The sequence below is a fragment of the Pinus tabuliformis genome, chromosome 6, assembly GCF_031772625.1.
Source record: "Pinus tabuliformis cultivar Carrire ecotype Pingquan chromosome 6, CPIR1, whole genome shotgun sequence".
NCBI lineage: Eukaryota > Viridiplantae > Streptophyta > Pinopsida > Pinales > Pinaceae > Pinus > Pinus tabuliformis.
In genome coordinates, this window is record NC_142292.1 from 762093085 (window position 1) to 762112441 (window position 19357).

The window sequence follows — 19357 nt, forward strand, 5'->3', positions numbered from 1 at the left end:
AACATAACCGATATTCTTCAATTGGTCCATTCTGACCTGTTTGGTATGTTACCCATAACATCATTGGAAGGATACTTATATTATGGAATCTTTGTGGATGACTACCCTCGCAAAACATGGATCTATTTCTTGAAGAGGAAGGATGAAGCGTTCAAATGGTTTTGTTCTTTCAAAGCATTGGTGTAAAATCAAACAGGGAAAAATATTATGATATTGAGGACCGACAATGGAACCAAATATGAATCAAATGAATGCAATGAATTTTGCAGAGGAGCTAGCATTAGGAGAGAGACAATTGTCCCATCCACTCTTGAGTAGAATGGCAATGGTGAAAGGAAGAATTCAACAATCATGGAAGCCACCTGTGCCATGCTCCATGATCAAGGCCGATGGAAGTTCTTATGGGGAGAAGTTGCTTACACTATCGTATATGTTCAAAATAGGAGCCCACATCAAGCCTTGGATTTCAAGACACCCGAGGAAGTATTCACTGGTAAGAAACCTAATGTTTCTCATTTTAGAATATTTGGTTGTCTTGTGTATTTTCATGTGCCTAAAGAGAAAAGGAATAAGTTGGAAGCTTTTGGGAAGAAAGGAATATTCGTCGGCTACAGTGAAAATTCAAAGGCATATAGAATCTATGTGCCTGGTCAAAGAGATGTGGAAGTAAGTCGTGATGTCACCTTTGATGAAGACATTGCCCTTGGGAAAGCCAGAGATCTCCCTATCCCAAAGAAGGACGATGATGATGCTGCAAAAAAAACAGGATGAACCTCCGATTGATGAGCCTATGCCCAATGTTGATGGCCCGATGGATCCACCTCTTGGTGATCCATCTACCTCAAGGAAACGTCCACTGTGGCTCAAAGATACTCTCTAATATGTTGAAAGACATATTGCTCCAAGAGGGACATTTTGTGAAAGTATGAAGTCGAACAAGTATCATACTATCAAGCGTACTTGGCTGCCATGAGTAATATTGTTCAAGTTGAACCATGCACGTTTGAAGAAGTTGTGAAACACCAAGTATGGAAGGATGCAATGAATGAAGAATATGAATCTATCATGAAGAATGATGTCTGGGACGTGGTGCCTAGACCCAAGGACAAGTTTATGGTCACCTCAAAATGGCTTTACAAAATTAAACATGGATTTGATGGGAGTGCTGAAAAATATAAGGCCAAGTTTGTTGCTTGAGGCTTCTCTCAGAAGGAAGGAATGGACTATGACAAGATATTTCTACTAGTGGCCCAACATACCACTATATGATCTACTATTGCTCTCACTGCCAACTAAGGATGGATCCTACATCAAATGGATGTCAAAATTGCTTTCTTGCATGGCTTGCTTAAGGACGAAGTCTACTTGGAGCAACCTCAAGGGTTTGAAGTACAAGATCAGAGGTATGCGAGTTGAAGAAAGCTCTCTATGGGTTAAAGCAAGCCTGTAGGGCTTAGCACGAAAGGATTAACAATTATCTCGCGAAGCTAGGATTTATAAGGAGCTATGTTGATCCAAACCTATACTTCAAGGTTGAAAAGGAGATTCCTCTTATTTTGGTCCTTTACGTTGATGATCTCTTTCTGACTAGCGCGAACCCTCTCATTTATCAATGCAAGAAGGAGTTGACTTCTAAGTTCAAGATGAAGCGCCTAGCATTGATGCACTACTTCCTAGGCCTGGAGATCTGGCAAAAGTCAGGCGAGATTTTCTTTCTCAAGGAAAATATATTATGAAGTTGCTAGAGAGATGTGGGATGGTGGATTGCAAGTCTGTGTATACTCCAATGGAACTCAACTTCGAGAAGTTATGTGGAAGTATTGTTGGGCCTGAATTGGCAAACCATTCCGAGTATCGACAACTTGTGCAGGCCCTAATGTTCTTGGTAAACTCCCATTCGAACAAATGCTTCGTTGTAAATACTTTGAGTCAATTTATGGTTAAGCCTCATCACATGCATAGGATTGCTGCTAGGAATCTCTTGAGATATCTCTGTGGCACAATCAATGGGCTAAGATACATTGTCGGGAATTTGAGGCTACATGGACATTCTGATGTTGACTAGGTTGTCAGTGTGGTGGATAGAAAGAGCACGTCAGAATTTCACTTCTCATTGGGGTCTGCTTCAATTTCATGGATGAGCAGGAAGCAGAAATCGGTTGCTTTAAGAACCACCAAGGCCGAATATATCGCTGCTAGTATGGCTTGTTGTGAAGCTTTTTGGTTGAGGAAGCTCTTCAGTTAGCTATTTGAGCACATGTTGAATACCACTCTGATCTATTACAACAACCAAAGTGGGATTCACCTTTAAGAGAATCTTGTGTTCCACGACCACTCTAAGCATATTGACATCAAGTACCACATTACCTAGGATATGGTACAACAGGGAGCAATAAGGCTCCAAAACATCAAGACTGATGAGTAGGTTGCGACATTCTCACGATTCCCTTGGGGAAGGTCAAATTCTTAGCTTTCTAAGAGAGTCTTGGAGTTGTGGAAGGAACCTCCCATGAGGATCCCGCTTGAGTTGGACACTGAGCTTCGGGAGCTCTTGGGGGCTTGGGGTACTTCTTGGAGCTATGAGTGACCATAGGGTGAGTGGTTCACCTTCCCCCGCGATTGATGACACGTGTGTAGGGTGATTGGTTCACCTTCCCCTACGATTGATGATATATGTATAGGATGTGTAGTTCACCTTCTCCTATGGAATATGAGCAAAATGAGTGGTTCACCTTCTCTTGCTAATGCTCGAGCATACATCCTACCCATGTAGTTCGGCACTCATGGAAAGTACCTCTCATCTGGTCAATGAGTCGCGAAAAGTGGAGAGGGACCATAGCGCTACAGATAGACACATTGTGTATTGTCATACTCCCTATGTCTAAGATGCATGGTGTTCAACAAATTGATCTGCGATCAAGTCTGATTGGGGTTCTACCCCTGGACTGACTTCGGTCAGTGGAGAGTGGTGAAGTCTTGTGACTCACTCTCGATTGATTCTTCTTCATTATTACATCAGTTTTCAACAGAGTATAGACAAGAGGCACAGATGGTTCATGATGCCATGATGAATTGGCAGGTGGAGTTCTCCCTAGTTGAGAGGGAGTGTTAAAATTGGCAACTAGGTCCAAATTCCACCTTGGAACCAAATATGAATCAAATGAATGCAATGAATTTTGCATAGGAGCTAGCATTAGGAGAGAGACAATTGTCCCATCCACTCTTGAGTAGAATGGCAATGGTGAAAGGAAGAATTCAACAATCATGGAAGCCACCTGTGCCATGCTCCATGATCAAGGCCGATGGAAGTTCTTATGGGGAGAAGTTGCTTACACTATCGTATATGTTCAAAATAGGAGCCCACATCAAGCCTTGGATTTCAAGACACCCGAGGAAGTATTCACTGGTAAAAAACCTAATGTTTCTCATTTTGGAATATTTGGTTGTCTTGTGTATTTTCATGTGCCTAAAGAGAAAAGGAATAAGTTGGAAGCTTTTGGGAAGAAAATATTCGTCGGCTACAATGAAAATTCAAAGGCATATAGAATCTATGTGTCTGGTCAAAGAGATGTGGAAGTAAGTCGTGACGCCACCTTTGATGAAGACATTGCCCTTGGGAAAGCCAGAGATCTCCCTATCCCAAAGAAGGACGATGATGATGCTGCAAAAAAAACAGGATGAACCTCCGACTGATGAGCCTATGCCCAATGTTGATGGCCCGATGGATCCACCTCTTGGTGATCCATCTACCTCAAGGAAACGTCCACTGTGGCTCAAAGATACTCTCTAATATGTTGAAAGACATATTGCTCCAAGAGGGACATTTTGTGAAAGTATGAAGTCGAACAAGTATCATACTATCAAGCGTACTTGGCTGCCATGAGTAATATTGTTCAAGTTGAACCATGCACGTTTGAAGAAGTTGTGAAACACCAAGTATGGAAGGATGCAATGAATGAAGAATATGAATCTATCATGAAGAATGATGTCTGGGACGTGGTGCCTAGACCCAAGGACAAGTTTATGGTCACCTCAAAATGGCTTTACAAAATTAAACATGGATTTGATGGGAGTGCTGAAAAATATAAGGCCAAGTTTGTTGCTTGAGGCTTCTCTCAGAAGGAAGGAATGGACTATGACAAGATATTTCTACTAGTGGCCCAACATACCACTATATGATCTACTATTGCTCTCACTGCCAACTAAGGATGGATCCTACATCAAATGGATGTCAAAATTGCTTTCTTGCATGGCTTGCTTAAGGACGAAGTCTACTTGGAGCAACCTCAAGGGTTTGAAGTACAAGATCAGAGGTATGCGAGTTGAAGAAAGCTCTCTATGGGTTAAAGCAAGCCTGTAGGGCTTAGCACGAAAGGATTAACAATTATCTCGCGAAGCTAGGATTTATAAGGAGCTATGTTGATCCAAACCTATACTTCAAGGTTGAAAAGGAGATTCCTCTTATTTTGGTCCTTTACGTTGATGATCTCTTTCTGACTAGCGCGAACCCTCTCATTTATCAATGCAAGAAGGAGTTGACTTCTAAGTTCAAGATGAAGCGCCTAGCATTGATGCACTACTTCCTAGGCCTGGAGATCTGGCAAAAGTCAGGCGAGATTTTCTTTCTCAAGGAAAATATATTATGAAGTTGCTAGAGAGATGTGGGATGGTGGATTGCAAGTCTGTGTATACTCCAATGGAACTCAACTTCGAGAAGTTATGTGGAAGTATTGTTGGGCCTGAATTGGCAAACCATTCCGAGTATCGACAACTTGTGCAGGCCCTAATGTTCTTGGTAAACTCCCATTCGAACAAATGCTTCGTTGTAAATACTTTGAGTCAATTTATGGTTAAGCCTCATCACATGCATAGGATTGCTGCTAGGAATCTCTTGAGATATCTCTGTGGCACAATCAATGGGCTAAGATACATTGTCGGGAATTTGAGGCTACATGGACATTCTGATGTTGACTAGGTTGTCAGTGTGGTGGATAGAAAGAGCACGTCAGAATTTCACTTCTCATTGGGGTCTGCTTCAATTTCATGGATGAGCAGGAAGCAGAAATCGGTTGCTTTAAGAACCACCAAGGCCGAATATATTGCTGCTAGTATGGCTTGTTGTGAAGCTTTTTGGTTGAGGAAGCTCTTCAGTTAGCTATTTGAGCACATGTTGAATACCACTCTGATCTATTACAACAACCAAAGTGGGATTCACCTTTCAGAGAATCTTGTGTTCCACGACCACTCTAAGCATATTGACATCAAGTACCACATTACCTAGGATATGGTACAACAGGGAGCAATAAGGCTCCAAAACATCAAGACTGATGAGTAGGTTGCGACATTCTCACGATTCCCTTGGGGAAGGTCAAATTCTTAGCCTTCTAAGAGAGTCTTGGAGTTGTGGAAGGAACCTCCCATGAGGATCCCGCTTGAGTTGGACACTGAGCTTCGGGAGCTCTTGGGGGCTTGGGGTACTTCTTGGAGCTATGAGTGACCATAGGGTGAGTGGTTCACCTTCCCCCGCGATTGATGACACGTGTGTAGGGTGATTGGTTCACCTTCCCCTACGATTTATGATATATGTATAGGATGTGTAGTTCACCTTCTCCTATGGAATATGAGCAAAATGAGTGGTTCACCTTCTCTTGCTAATGCCCGAGCATACATCCTACCCATGTAGTTCGGCACTCATGGAAAGTACCTCTCATCTGGTCAATGAGTTGCGAAAAGTGGAGAGGGACCATAGCGCTACAGATAGACACATTGTGTATTGTCATACTCCCTATGTCTAAGATGCATGGTGTTCAACAAATTGATCTGCGATCAAGTCTGATTGGGGTTCTACCCCTGGACTGACTTCGGTCAGTGGAGAGTGGTGAAGTCTTGTGACTCACTCTCGATTGATTCTTCTTCATTATTACATCAGTTTTCAACAGAGTATAGACAAGAGGCACAGATGGTTCATGATGCCATGATGAATTGGCAGGTGGAGTTCTCCCTAGTTGAGAGGGAGTGTTAAAATTGGCAACTAGGTCCAAATTCCACCTTGGAGAACTCATTTGATGGAGATGATTATTGCATTAAATTCCTCTTTTCGAGAGGACCAAAATTGACCTAAAGATCATTAAATTTGGATAAGCATAAATGTGTTTTTGAATTTATGCCCACACATGTGCAAATTGTCAAGATCAGCCACATCATCATGTAGGCCCATGAAACCCAAAAGACATGTCACCTCACCCTCAACGACTTGTATAAATATGAGAGACCACAAACCTCATTTGCTATCATCTTATCTCACACATCATTCTCTCTCCTCGTCTTATTGGTTCGTAAAGCTATTGAGCAGCCTGATTCCCTCACACGTGTGGCAAGGAGAAATCGCAGGGCCAAAATTTCAGGGTTTGTTGCAAGTTTGGGCAACGTTGACCAGGGGTGTTTTGACCACATTTGACTATGATTTTCTGACATAATTTCAATCTTTGGAGGTCGCACCTATTGGCACAAAAACCAAGGTATTTTGGGCACTTTAACTAGGGCTGAAAGTAGGGTTAACCGCATTGATGACCGCAGAATTTGACCAAATTTGATTGTTGTTTTTTTTATTGTTTTGGGCTGACTTTGACCACCTTAAAAGGCCAACTTTGACTAGGTATGACCGAGCTGCCTTGAGGACAGATTGTTGTTTCTTTGACCAGTGGTGACTTTCTTATTAGGGTTGTTGACTACAGAAGAAAATTTTAGGTTTTGACAAGGCTGCTTTGATCATCATTTGGAAAGTCAATTTTGACTTTATTGTACTTTCTCTCTACTGAACATTTGATATAATAATAAGAAGAATTGATCAAAGTGTTTTCCCCATCTTGGGGTTTTAACCTAGCATTCGCCAAATATGGTGTTCTCTTGTCTTGGCTTGTCTTCTGCATTATGTTATTCATGTTCTATCTATAGTATTGTCAATGTGATTTCTGGTTAATGTGATTGTTATTGCAAAACTAAATTGGAAATTGTCATTAGGCTGCTAAAGGAACATTAAAGTAATTGTGCAAAGCATAGAACATACCATTGTTAACTAAAATTAACAAATTGTAGCATCCTCCTTTGCCTCTTCCATTGAATCCCTTCTTGGATCCTAGACCTTGTTTCCTTGAACCATCATTCTTCCTCTTTGCATGTGCAAAGAAGGCAGTAGGTTCAGTTTCATTGATGGATTTATCTTTTTCCATCATTTTTGTCTCCTCTTGAGTGCATCTAGTCAACAACTCATCAAAACCAAGTATCTTGTCATTGTTGAGAATGGTAGGGACAAATACATCCCATGGTCTTGAAAGACCTCCAAGAGCAATGACAGTGAGGTCCCTATCAGTAGTAACTTCTCCAATAGATAGCAGGTCATTCTAGATATGTGATATTCTCATGAAGTAGTGCTAGATAGACTCCCCTTTATCCATCATGATATCCTTCAACTTGTTCTTGAGAAAGAGGATTTGATTTGCCTTGTTCACTTTGAACATCCCAACCAACTTATCATATATTTCCTTGGAAGTTCCCAAATCAGAAATATAGGAAACCAAATGTTTTTGAATGGAGTCAATCAAAATTTTCTTCACTTTGACCCCACCTTTTCTATACTTTGTTTTCACAGCAATAGGTGCATTTGAAGGAGGCCCCACCACTTTTCTTTACACATAGTCCAATATTTCATACTCCTCCAACGACGAGTCCAAAGTTGTCTTCCACGCATGATAGTCAAATTTGTAATTGAAATTGTCCTCAATCTTGAAGTAAGAAGTAGAGCCATGGAGACTTGCCCTGTCAACAAATATCTTGGTGATTGCTTTTCTCTCTCTTGCTTGGGCTTTGTCCTCACCTGGGCTCTGATACCATGTTAATTTTAGATAACAATGGTATGTTCTATGATTGCAACAATTACCTCAATGTCCTTTTATAGCCCAATGATAATTTCCACTTATTTTCCAAAAGCAATCACATAAACCATTAATCACATTAACAGTAATTGTAGATAGAACATAAACAATAAAATGCAGAAGAAAAGCCAAGACAAGAGAACACAAGAATTTGACTCAAGCCAAGGAAAAACCCCAAGATGGGGAAAACCCTTGATTAATTCTTCTTATTATAAATATCAAATATTCAGCAAAGAGAGAAAGTACAATAATACAAAGTCAAAATTGACTTGCCAATACCATTGTCAAAACAACCATGTCAAATCTGCAATTCTGCCCTCAATCAACAACAGTCAAATCAGCCCTAACCAATCAACAATCAAACTTCCCCTCTTGAGCTCAGTCAACCTCAGTCAAACTTGGCCTTCTTTGCTGGTCAAATAGCAACAAAAACAGTGAACAAATCTGTGGTCAAACCCAGTCAAATGATGATGTCACCTTGTTGTCAAAACAATCTTGCAAATTCGTGGTCAACATTGGTCAAACACCTCCTTTTGCCTTGTTTTTGTGCCAGTTAATGCGACTTGCCCAAACAGAAATATTCCTCCAAAAATCATAGTCAAATCTGGTCAAAAGAGCCTTTGTCAACGTTGGTCAAAGTTCAGTTGAAACAAAAAAGTCAATGCAGTCAAATGAACCTCCTAAAATTCACGCGTGTGAGAGAAAGACAGTTACCTGCAACTTGTACGACCCAATCAGATGAGGAGATAGAAGATATGTTGAGTTGATGACGTGACAAATAAGGTTAGAGGTCACTCTTATTTATATGAGTTGATGTGGGTCAAAAGACATGTCTCTTGGGCTTCATAAGCCTACATCATGGTGTGGCTAACCTTGACAATTTGCACATGTGTGGGCTTCACTTCAAAAACACATTTCTCCTTGTCCAGATTTAGTGATCTTCAGGTCAATTTTGGTCCTCTCGAAAAGAGGAATCCAATGCAATAATTATCTACATCAAATGAGTTGTCCAAAGTGGAATTTGGCCCTAGTTTTTAACTTTAACATTGATCCATCTTCAACCAATGCATGCCATAACCTTACAAAACTCTGCCCTTACATTGCAGCTAGATCCTTTTGCTCACAAACTCGGTCAGATTCCATAGCTTGGCTTCCAACTCACTGAGGCTCCTCTCTCTAAGATTTGCGGCTCTCTTAGGGCTATTTCACTCCACACATGAGGTCACATCTCATTGTATGATTAGCCTCTCCATTGCCCCTCTATTTAGACTTTTTGTGTCAGTGACTTGGGAGTTTTTTGTGTCCTTCAAGAAAATCCTATTTCATAACTCAATCACAAATTAGAATTAAATAATAATTACCTTGGTTCCAAACCCACAACTTTGGGTCCAAAACCCCAACACTTGGGTAACTTGCCCACAAGGTCGCTTTTCGTGAGTTTCTCCACTTGGAAATACCTTCCGAGCTACCCAAATTTCAACATAGTGGCTTGCCTTGAAGGAGCAAAGAGAAAAGAATAAAGTTTTTATAGTTTTGACTATCTATGTGGATGCAGTGCTTATTAACTACTTGGGTGTTGGGGTCTACGGGAAAATTACTATGGAAATATTAAACCCTAGGAGGGAGTAAGGGGGGGAACCCTAAGTTACCACTTCAAAACCCTAGCTATCATTCAATACAGGGATAAAAACAAGAGAAAAAACTCTCTAGGAGGTTCCTAAGGGATGTTCAATATTCTTAATTAGAGCATGCAACATTTCTCCATAAAAAATCATACAAAGATGTGCATTTAGTCATGGAATATAGAAACCCTAGCAAGATACATTGCAAACAATAACCATAAAATGATATTCGGCAATAAAAGTACTCACAAGATATCAAAGTACAACCCTTATTTATCCCAAAATGACATCTCCATAACAAGGACTAGTCTCCAAAAACAAAATATCCACAAAGATCACATCTCTACATGAGTAGCAAGGTACAAGTGCTAGGTTGAAATCTTCTAAGAGGCCAAAATAGCCCACAAAAGATAATGCAACGAGAAAGTGAGGAGACCTTTTATTTATATGAGGTCTACCTCGCCTAATTTTAGATAAGAAGCCCCTATAACAAATTTGATAATGAATAAACACAAGTAAACCATGGGTTACAAACCAACCCACTAGCTCAAAATGATATAATGTCCAAATAGACCCACACGTGTGAGTCGTAAGCCTCTAGTATGATGATGTCATGCCCATTTTGGGTTCCAAATGTTAAGTGATGGTGAAGAGAAGGATGAAGGTGTCTCCAAGCATCGTGATCATCCATCATTTGAGGAGTATTTCTCCAATCCAACCTCAAAGCAACTCAAGGGTCCCAAATCAAGTTGGAGTGCCCCCATGTCATCTCCATGGGTCTCCAAAGGTCAATGTGGTGTCTCCTTTTTCTAGCGTTACGGCTCCATTAGGTGCAACAAACTCTCCCTAATCCTCTCATGGAAGACCATCATCATTTGGGCTCCAAATCATGGCTTTCCCATCAAGTAGTGTCAAGGCCATCCTGGGGCATGCTGCATCCAGTTGTGCAATCATCAAGAATCCCCTATGCTAGTCAAGAGAAGATCAGCATCCTGGGTCCTAGAGGTGTACTCTCAGATGTGCATCAATTGCTCAAGTCATCATTCTTCCTGATGCTCTGATGTAAATGGGCAATGTTGCATCTGCTAAGACATCAACCTCTATGTATGGCTTGCTTGCCTATGGAGTGGGTGCCCTAAAGGTCTGTGTTATTGTGGGCCACTTGGAAAGACCAACTTAAAGTCCAGTGAAAGCAACCATTCATTGGAAACTAAGATCATATGAGCATCTAAGTGGACCAAACTTGTATGTTAAGGGCATATTAATAGTTCAAACTCTGACCACCTTCCGATATCTAACTAGACCAAGTCCCATAAAGATGTTCCCTACTTCGGTAGAGTTGGCTAATAGTCAACCCTATTAATTGTTTATAGCCCCCAAGGGGAGGTGGCATTTCCAAGGTTAACCAATCTATGAATAGGTGTTAATGTGAATGGGCAGCAGTAGAGGGGGAAGGCTTCATGGCCAAGTGCCATGGTCAAAGGGACCAACTAATGGGAGTCCACATCCTTAGTGTATGGATGTAATAGAGGCATGAGTAACCCTACCCGGCCTACATTTTCCACCCCTCTAGTGCACCCTTTACTTCTTTTTTATAATGCTTTGCACTATGCTACATAGCTCAAGGATCAAAGCTTGCTCTTAATGATATAGCATTCAATTTACTCCTTAAAATGAGGTAGTTTATTGCTCATCAAGGTTGGGAAATGCAAGGGTTCCTTTTGATGAGATCTCAGGAACTAGGTGATGGCTAATGAGGAGGGTAGAGCTCATGATAGGCTTTTGCTCACGTGCTAACTTATGTCTCGACCATTTTTGCATTTTGATTTTGCTTTTCTTCATTGTGCCCAGATTATGCTTTTCCATTCTTTTAGTTGCATCAAACTCCAAGGAAATGTTTCTCGACCCTAATGAAGGATGTGGATAAGAGGGTGCCAAATCCCAATGAACCAATGACAAGTTCGACCAAAAGAATGGAGATGATAAATAAAGGGCTTATAATGTGACATGGAAAGTGTTAAGTATGTTGAAAGGGAAAATGAACACGCTACTTCAATCCAGGTTCTCCAAGTAGTGCCCTACTATAACCCTAAGGCCTTAAGGCAGGTCTCACTAGACTAGGGCTAAAGATTCCCCCCCGGTAAGGTGAGAGAACAAACTTACAGTCAAGATCGGTCAATTTTTTAGATCACCCCTTTATCCATACTAATTGCCCAAAACATCAAGTATAAGTACTCGATTGCAAAATTATCAAAGCACCTATTGAGTAGCAGCCCACCTTCATTTAAGAGGTGTTGGAAAATGTAACTAGTTTTGGTCTTCATAATTGCCATTGTACTAATGTCAATATGTATATCATATGTTACAAAAAAAAGAAACAAAGAAGAAAGAAAAACTATTATTTTTAAGCATGGGTTTCATGCTTCATTTTATTGGTCATCTAAGTCAAGCATGCATTTCATGCTCCTAGGGTTTATCATGTCAAAAGAATATTTTTCTTTGAGTCAAGAGAGTCCTTATCAATTGTATAAGACCCTATTGGGCAAGATGTAACATGAAAAAGATATTATTTTAAGTCTAGAAAGTCCTTATCAGTCTCCTAGCACAAGTCGGCCCTGCGAGTGACAAGTCGACCTAGAAGAGGCCATTCAACCTCCACAAATGTGTATAAATAGAAGTAGCAGCGACCTCTTTTGTCACCAAGTCAATCTCACAAGAAAGAAGTTCGATCTGAAGTTGGAAACAAGAAGAAATCTAGAGCAAAGAAGCAAGAAGTCAAGGAGGAAAACCTAGCGAAGGAAAGAGGATAAAATTTGGATTTTTCTACTCACGGGTGCAAAATCAATTAGGGTCTTTGTGTTGTTGCAGGGCCGAAGAATCACATGTGATGCAAATTCAAATTACACAGTCGAGAGTTGGATTAGGTCTTATTTGAAGGTCGTTGACTATTGTTGACTTTGGAAGACTTTGACCAATCACAAGGGCTTTGTTGGAGGGCTGACTTGGTGCTTGCAGAGGGACTTAGTCTAGGGTTTTGGGTCTTGGATTTCTCATTTGAAGCAGATTTTATAAGAGAAGAGATTTTTTCTAGTTTTTCCCCCTAGAGGGGTTTTGCCCTAGCATGGAGCCTACTTCTTATGCACATTGTGTTTATTGTTTTTGTTCTTGATAATTGTTTGATGAAAATATCTAATAAAGAAACATAAGAAGATAACTAAAAGTTCACAAGAAATTATTAAGGTTAAGGAGAATTTGTTTTAATAGCTACCCTATTGTATTCTCCAACATGGTATCAGAGCTTGGGTGAACCAAAAAAGAAGGCAGTTGGAAGATCATCCTATTGACATAAGAAGGGATTGCTTGTCAAGGGAATTCATTTGCAAAAGGACACAAGAAACGAAGAAGAAGACCTATTGACCTAGAAGGAAGGTTACTACATCAACCCTTGATCAAAGATCTCATCATCTCAAGATGGATCAAGCTCTCATTGAAGGAAGGAAAAGCTCTTGTTGAAGATCATCCATTACATGATCTTGAAGAAAAGGAAGCATCAAAGAATCTTGGTATCATCATCCACTCTCTGAAGTTGTTTGAAGACACTATTGTTGAAGGGATCCTAGAAATCATCATTCTAGGGCATCTTTGAAGTCTCATTGAAGCACTTTCAAAGCTCAATGAATATTTTTAAGATTGCTCACAATATTCATTTAAATAAAAACAGAAATAAATAAATAACTGAAACTAATATGATAAGAGATACCAGATATAAAGAATATCCACTATGCAGCAAGCAATAACACCCAAGTGCTTTAATATTATATGACCCATGTTGGACTCATACTGAAAATTTCTACTCATGGTTCTCTATATGTTGAGTAACTTACTGCACAATATAGCTTTTTCTGGATATCAATATGAGGATGTTTTTCTTTACTATTCATGCCATTGAAATGTGTAGTCACTGTCCAAATTACAAGATTATGGCAGTTTGAATGTGTTGGAGAACATAACTAGTTTCAGTCTTTATAATTTGTATCAATATGTATTTTATGTAAAAAGCAAAAGAAAAGAAAAAGAAAATTATTATTATTTTTCTAGACAAGCATGTTCTTCATACTTCTAGGTTTTTGAGTCAAAGAATCAAAGTCCTATTTGGACCTATTGTAAAAGAAAAAGAAAAAGAATTTTTAAATATGTATTTTTGGGTCAAAAACCCCTCTGGATGCCAAGTCGGCCTACCTATCAAGTCAACCCTTCCCCAAAGGTCATGTCTATTCGCACCCCTCTGGATAGTATAAATAGAGGGAAGATCGAGCTCATTTGGACACACACACTTGGATAATTGAGGTCTGAAATATCGCAGAAAGGAGAAATACGAAGAGGAGGGCCGAAGTATGAGAAAAGTAGTTTCTTCTTGCGCTGGAACGTGTGAAAGTTCTGCCTTGATACATCTCTTGTTGCTGATCTCTTGATGATGGATATGTTGTGCAGAAAGGAAGGTTTGGCTTGGCATCTAGAGGGCTGGTTATGGGTTTTGGGTATTTCATTTTGATCTGATTCTATAAGAAGAGAATTTTCTGGGTTTTCCCCTTGAAGGGGTTTTGCCCTGGCTTGGAGCCTATATTTTGTGTTCTCTGTTTCTTGTGATCTTCATGTTTACATTTTGATAATTGTTTGATGAAGAAAAACATAATTAAATGGATAAAAAGCTAACAGATTGCACAAGAAGTTATCAAAGAAACGAAAATCTAATCTAATCATAAACCCTCCCAATTTTCCAACAGAATGATCTGGAAATTTGCAATTATTTTACAAAAAATGTCTATGTTATAATGATATCAGACACCAAAAGCTAATATTGTTATTCATGTACATCTTAAATTTTTATTTTAAAAAATAGGCGTTGCTGTTAAAAGTTAAAACGACCAAAATATATATAACCTCTTCTAAATATAATTTCAAAATGACACATTAAGGAATTGAGAAATACGCACATTATCGCATTGTTGTTGCAGAGAAGATGGAAAACACTTTAAGATAACACAAAATAGATCAGCTGCATCATTCTGCAGGGTAAAAGGAAACACTGAATTATATTCAATTCCCGTGGCTAAAATATGTAAAATATCCACTCATCTAAGATTATTTTATAGAATCAGAAGACAAGAAAATTCAATCTCAATAGACCTTGTATTAGAAGACTATGTTCTAAAGGATCATATAAAATTTAATTGATAATTAAGCAAACTCTATGAAGAAGCTATCAATTTTTAGAAAATTGGTAAAACTTACAATTTACAAATACGAGAGTATTATTCCATGAAATAAAGTGGAACCTTCCAAATTTAAAATAGGGAAAAAGAGGTAGAGAAATAGAAAATACCTAGCAAACCAATAAAGTAAACTTTCCAAAAAAGATGCCACAAAAAATTCAAGAAACTCAACTGAAGTGAATATTGAAAAATAACAAACAAACAAATCAAATAAAAAGTAACTAAAAATATATTCTGAAGTAATGATGTCTAAACATACATGTAATTCATGAAAGAGCATCAAAAACAAACGTTAGAAAATCCAGGAAAGGCATAATAGAAACGTCCATTTATTAGATAGATGTTCTCCAGTCAATATAGAGCAATTACTACTTCCAATGTACTGAAAGAGAGGATGGAACATTACAACTAAGCATTGTAAAATATTGAACAAGAAAGATCCCAAACTAATATTACTTGGTTTTGGTTCTGATTTTGTGAATCTTGTCACTCAAATGTAATTTTACATCTTCTAGGTTCCAAGATTCTGTGTCAGCTTAGAGTTATGATATCTGCATAGAACGTGTGTAATAATGAACAATCTTGACAACCTCAGGCATACTCTTTTCATTAAATAATAAACGTTAAAGCTCATTAGTTCCTCTGTCAGCCCTAAAGAAATAGCAGGTCTTTCCTATACAAATGTCGACTTATAAATCACATATCATGATTCCATATAAAAATGTGACTGAATATCAATCTCTTTGCAAGCTTACCATTACAAGAACAAGGAACACAACGTAAATTTTTGTATATGAAAATGATGAAGAGGCAAAATTGTGCTCCAAAAGAGAATAATAGTAATACCCAAAACTAATCAAGATTCAATATAGTTCACCATTAACTCAAAACAACCAAAACTAGCAACACAATATTTAAGACATTCTTTAGCAACTTATCCTTCCTTACTTTCAATCCAAAACCTATATATTTAAACCAAGAAAGAATAGCATTTGATGATACTCGAATTAATAATTAAATTGTCTACCTTAAATAGAGCATTGATAACATTAAACAGATAAAAAAGTATATATTTCTTCATTCCGTGTGATATGGCTCCTCACCACCTTTTCCATACAAAAACTTAAGGTAGCATACAAACTCTGCACCAATGTTGCTTGGGAGCGGGAACGGGAGCGGGGGCGGGAGCGAAAACGGGAGCGGGAGCGACCATTTTTAGAAGCTCCCGGTTTGGGAGCGAATCCGGGAGCGATTTTTTAAAAATATATATATATATATATATATATATATATATATATTATATTTTTTAATTTTTGATACATATATGTCAACAAAAACATGTAGAATGATGAATTAGACATTAAAAACATAAAAAAAAACATAGATTGATCATTGAACCATATCACATCAATCATCTAGAAATTATAATCGTCATCAAGTTCATCAACCATGTCCACAAGTTAGTAAAATACATATTACGACTGCAACATATTGAGTCTCGTGAATCATGATTCATCAAATTCAATCTTAAAGTTTCAACTTCAAGCTTTCAAAATTGAAAATTCAATAACATTTATCATCATTGATCACCAAAGTTGTACTTGTAAGCTAAGTTTAACCATTACAAGAAGTAATATCTTAGATATTTCTAAGTCCTAACTTCTAACGGTTAACATGATATGAAATGTTATAAATTTATAAAATGGAACATGAATAATGAAATGAAATGAAACAACTCTAGTCTTTCATGAAGCATCATATTCATAATTCACAATCATTACCAATGAGTTATAATTGCCAAGGCCCAACTTCAAACTTCAAATTTTCATTGTCACAGTGATATATTGTTTACAAAAAATATCATTATGATATGAAAGAGTCAAGAGTCAAGGACTGAAAACTCAACAGTTATGAAAACTAAAGACTAATAGAAAAAAAAAGACAAGTAAACTGTAAATCTACATGTGGCCCTTGCCACGAGAGTCTCCAGGAGTATAAGCAGGTCGTGGTGGTCTTCTAGGAGTCTCCCGCACAGACCGACGACCAGAACTAGAACCTCCACGTGAGGGTGTAGACGGAGGTGGCAACAGCAAAGGAACAAGACTCGGACCTCGAGCATTGCTACTGGATGGTGGAGGTGGAGGTGGCATGGCTGCTGCAACTGCTTCATCTTCATCCCTTACAAGTTCCTCTTCCAATTCTTCAAGATGTACAATGCCATCCTCCAAATTGTCATCCTCTGGTTGATTGTCCCAAATTTTATATGTGGGATCCTCATTAGCCTGATCACAGTAATGACTCAACAACCTCAAGTTGTAGTGCACATAAACCAAGCTTTCTGCTCGGTTTTCATTGAGTCTGTTTCTTTTCACATTATGTATGTAGCTGTAGGTGCTCCAACACCTCTCTGCAGAAGAAGTATTTACAACCTGTGAAAGAACTTTTTTTGCCAATTTTGGCAAAAGTCCCTAGCCGCCATATGTTTCCCACCATGTGAGAGTACCAAATCTATCTCTGTCGTCCATTGCATGGAAGTTACCATACAAACCAGTGCCACTAAAGTATTTGCTTATTTCAAGGCGCACAGCTGCACATTCCTCCCTGTCAGGTACCAACTTTTCTAATGCTTCCAAATATCCTCTAGTTACCTCTGCATCTAAATGGGGTTTGGTCCTAATCCCACCCCCTGGTGCAGGTTGGCCCAACCAAGATGTAGAGTAGTATTTTGGCATAACGATATACGCCAAGCAATGTAGTGGAAGATTAAGTCTAGTCCACCATTCACACACAATCGTGAATCAGATTGTACAAGTCGGGATCTCTGTTATGAACAATATCTTTTATTTGCCCCAACATGGTATCCATCTGCTCATACACCTCGCCAATCACTGGTTTGTCTGTATCTGCAAATCGAATCATGTGATAAATGGGCTTGGTGAAATCCAATACTTGCCTCACACTTGTCCAAAACTGACCATCAAGAGCGGCCTCCTCCACCAGTTCAAAACCTCGCCTGTTAGCTGCATTTGTAGCCCTTTCCTTTAATACTTGCCAATGTGGACTTGATACCATGCTAGCCAATGACTCTCTTACCTTCAAAAGGCGCCTGAAGGTGAGGTAATAGCTACCAAATCTGGTCTTCGCAATCTTCAACAACTCCAATCTCGAGTGACTGCGGAAAAGGCCATGGGTATTGCTATGATTTGTAATAAATTTTATCATTTGTTTGCCTTTCCTGTACAAATCACCAATCCATTGGTATTGTGCATTTTTGTTTTTGACAACATCATGCATCAGAAGGTTCAATGTGTGAACCAAACATGCAGACCAAAATATGTTGGGGTATTTATCCTCAATAATTGCTCTCGTTGCCTTACAATTAGGAGCATTATCAGTGATGACTTGGATGACATTGTATGGCCCAATACGGTCAATTGTTTCAAGTAATGCTTCTGCAATGTTGATGGCGGTCCTGAACTTGTCTGAGTAATCATGTGCAGTTAGAAAGATGGGACCACTAACAGACACAGCAAGAACACTTATCAATGGCTTGCCTTTTACATTTGTCCATCCAGCAGATACAATGGACACCCCATGGTCAATCCAAGAACTTGTCATTCTATTCAAAGAATGTGATATTTTTGCTTTTTCATGATCAAGGCCAACGGTTCTTGCCTTGTCATACCCAGGTTTCTTGTATCCTTTAGGGGCATCATTTATGGCAGAAACCATTTCGTGCCAATAAGGTGAGCGAAGAACATTGAATGGTATCCCACATGCATAGAGAAACCTCTAAACCTTTGAATCCACATCATTCCTACACCTCTCATCAAGGAAATCTGATATGGTTCTACGCCTTAAAGCTGATGACCCTGTGCCTCCATATCCACTGCCTTGGGAGGATGCTGAAGGAGTTCTTTGTGATTGTGAGCTTGGTTCAAAGAAACCCCTTGATTTTTTTGATTTGTATTGGACTTCCTCCTCTTCCCTTATGTATTTGGCTCTATCCGCTGCTGACACTGCTGGACAAGTTTTGATTCCTATTTGTTTGTCTCCATCCCATGGCCTTTTCCCGCAGAGGTGTCTTCTAGCACGAGTGTATGAACCTGTGTAATCATTGTTGCAATGAGGGCAATGAAATTTAGTGGTTCCACCCCCTCTCCCTGTTTCAGCCCTGTTAACATATTTCCACAATGGGGTTTGGTCTTGTTTAGTATTTTGAGGGTCATGTTCACCCTCCTCCAGCTCCTCCTCACTAGGGTTTTCATCAATTCGACTTTCTCCAGCTTCTTCATCCCCCTCTTCAGTTTGGCCCCTCCGTTTCCTACTCTCCAACACCATAATAACCATAAAAGGGACCAAGAAGAGGAAAATGCCAAGAAATATAGCCAGGTCCATGGTGTTTGATGTTTGTAGGGTTTTGAATCTGCAAATTAATTTAATTTATTGGGATTAATTAATTGAATTTATTAATTTAATTTAAATTCATGATTTTTAAACTAAATTAACTAAATTACTACCTAACTAAATT

At 39.0% G+C, this 19357-nt stretch overlaps 1 protein-coding gene across 1 annotated transcript in view; it reads right to left on the reverse strand.

The window, feature by feature from the left end:
* LOC149260950 (proline-, glutamic acid/leucine-rich protein) overlaps nucleotides 1-19357 on the reverse strand; it is a 319977-nt gene that overhangs the window by 190576 nt on the left and 110044 nt on the right. Inside the window, exon 6 of the mRNA XM_089421448.1 lies at nucleotides 14548-14619. Coding sequence (XP_089277574.1) covers nucleotides 14548-14619 — 72 coding nt within the window. The remainder of the gene's footprint in view (nucleotides 1-14547; nucleotides 14620-19357) is intronic.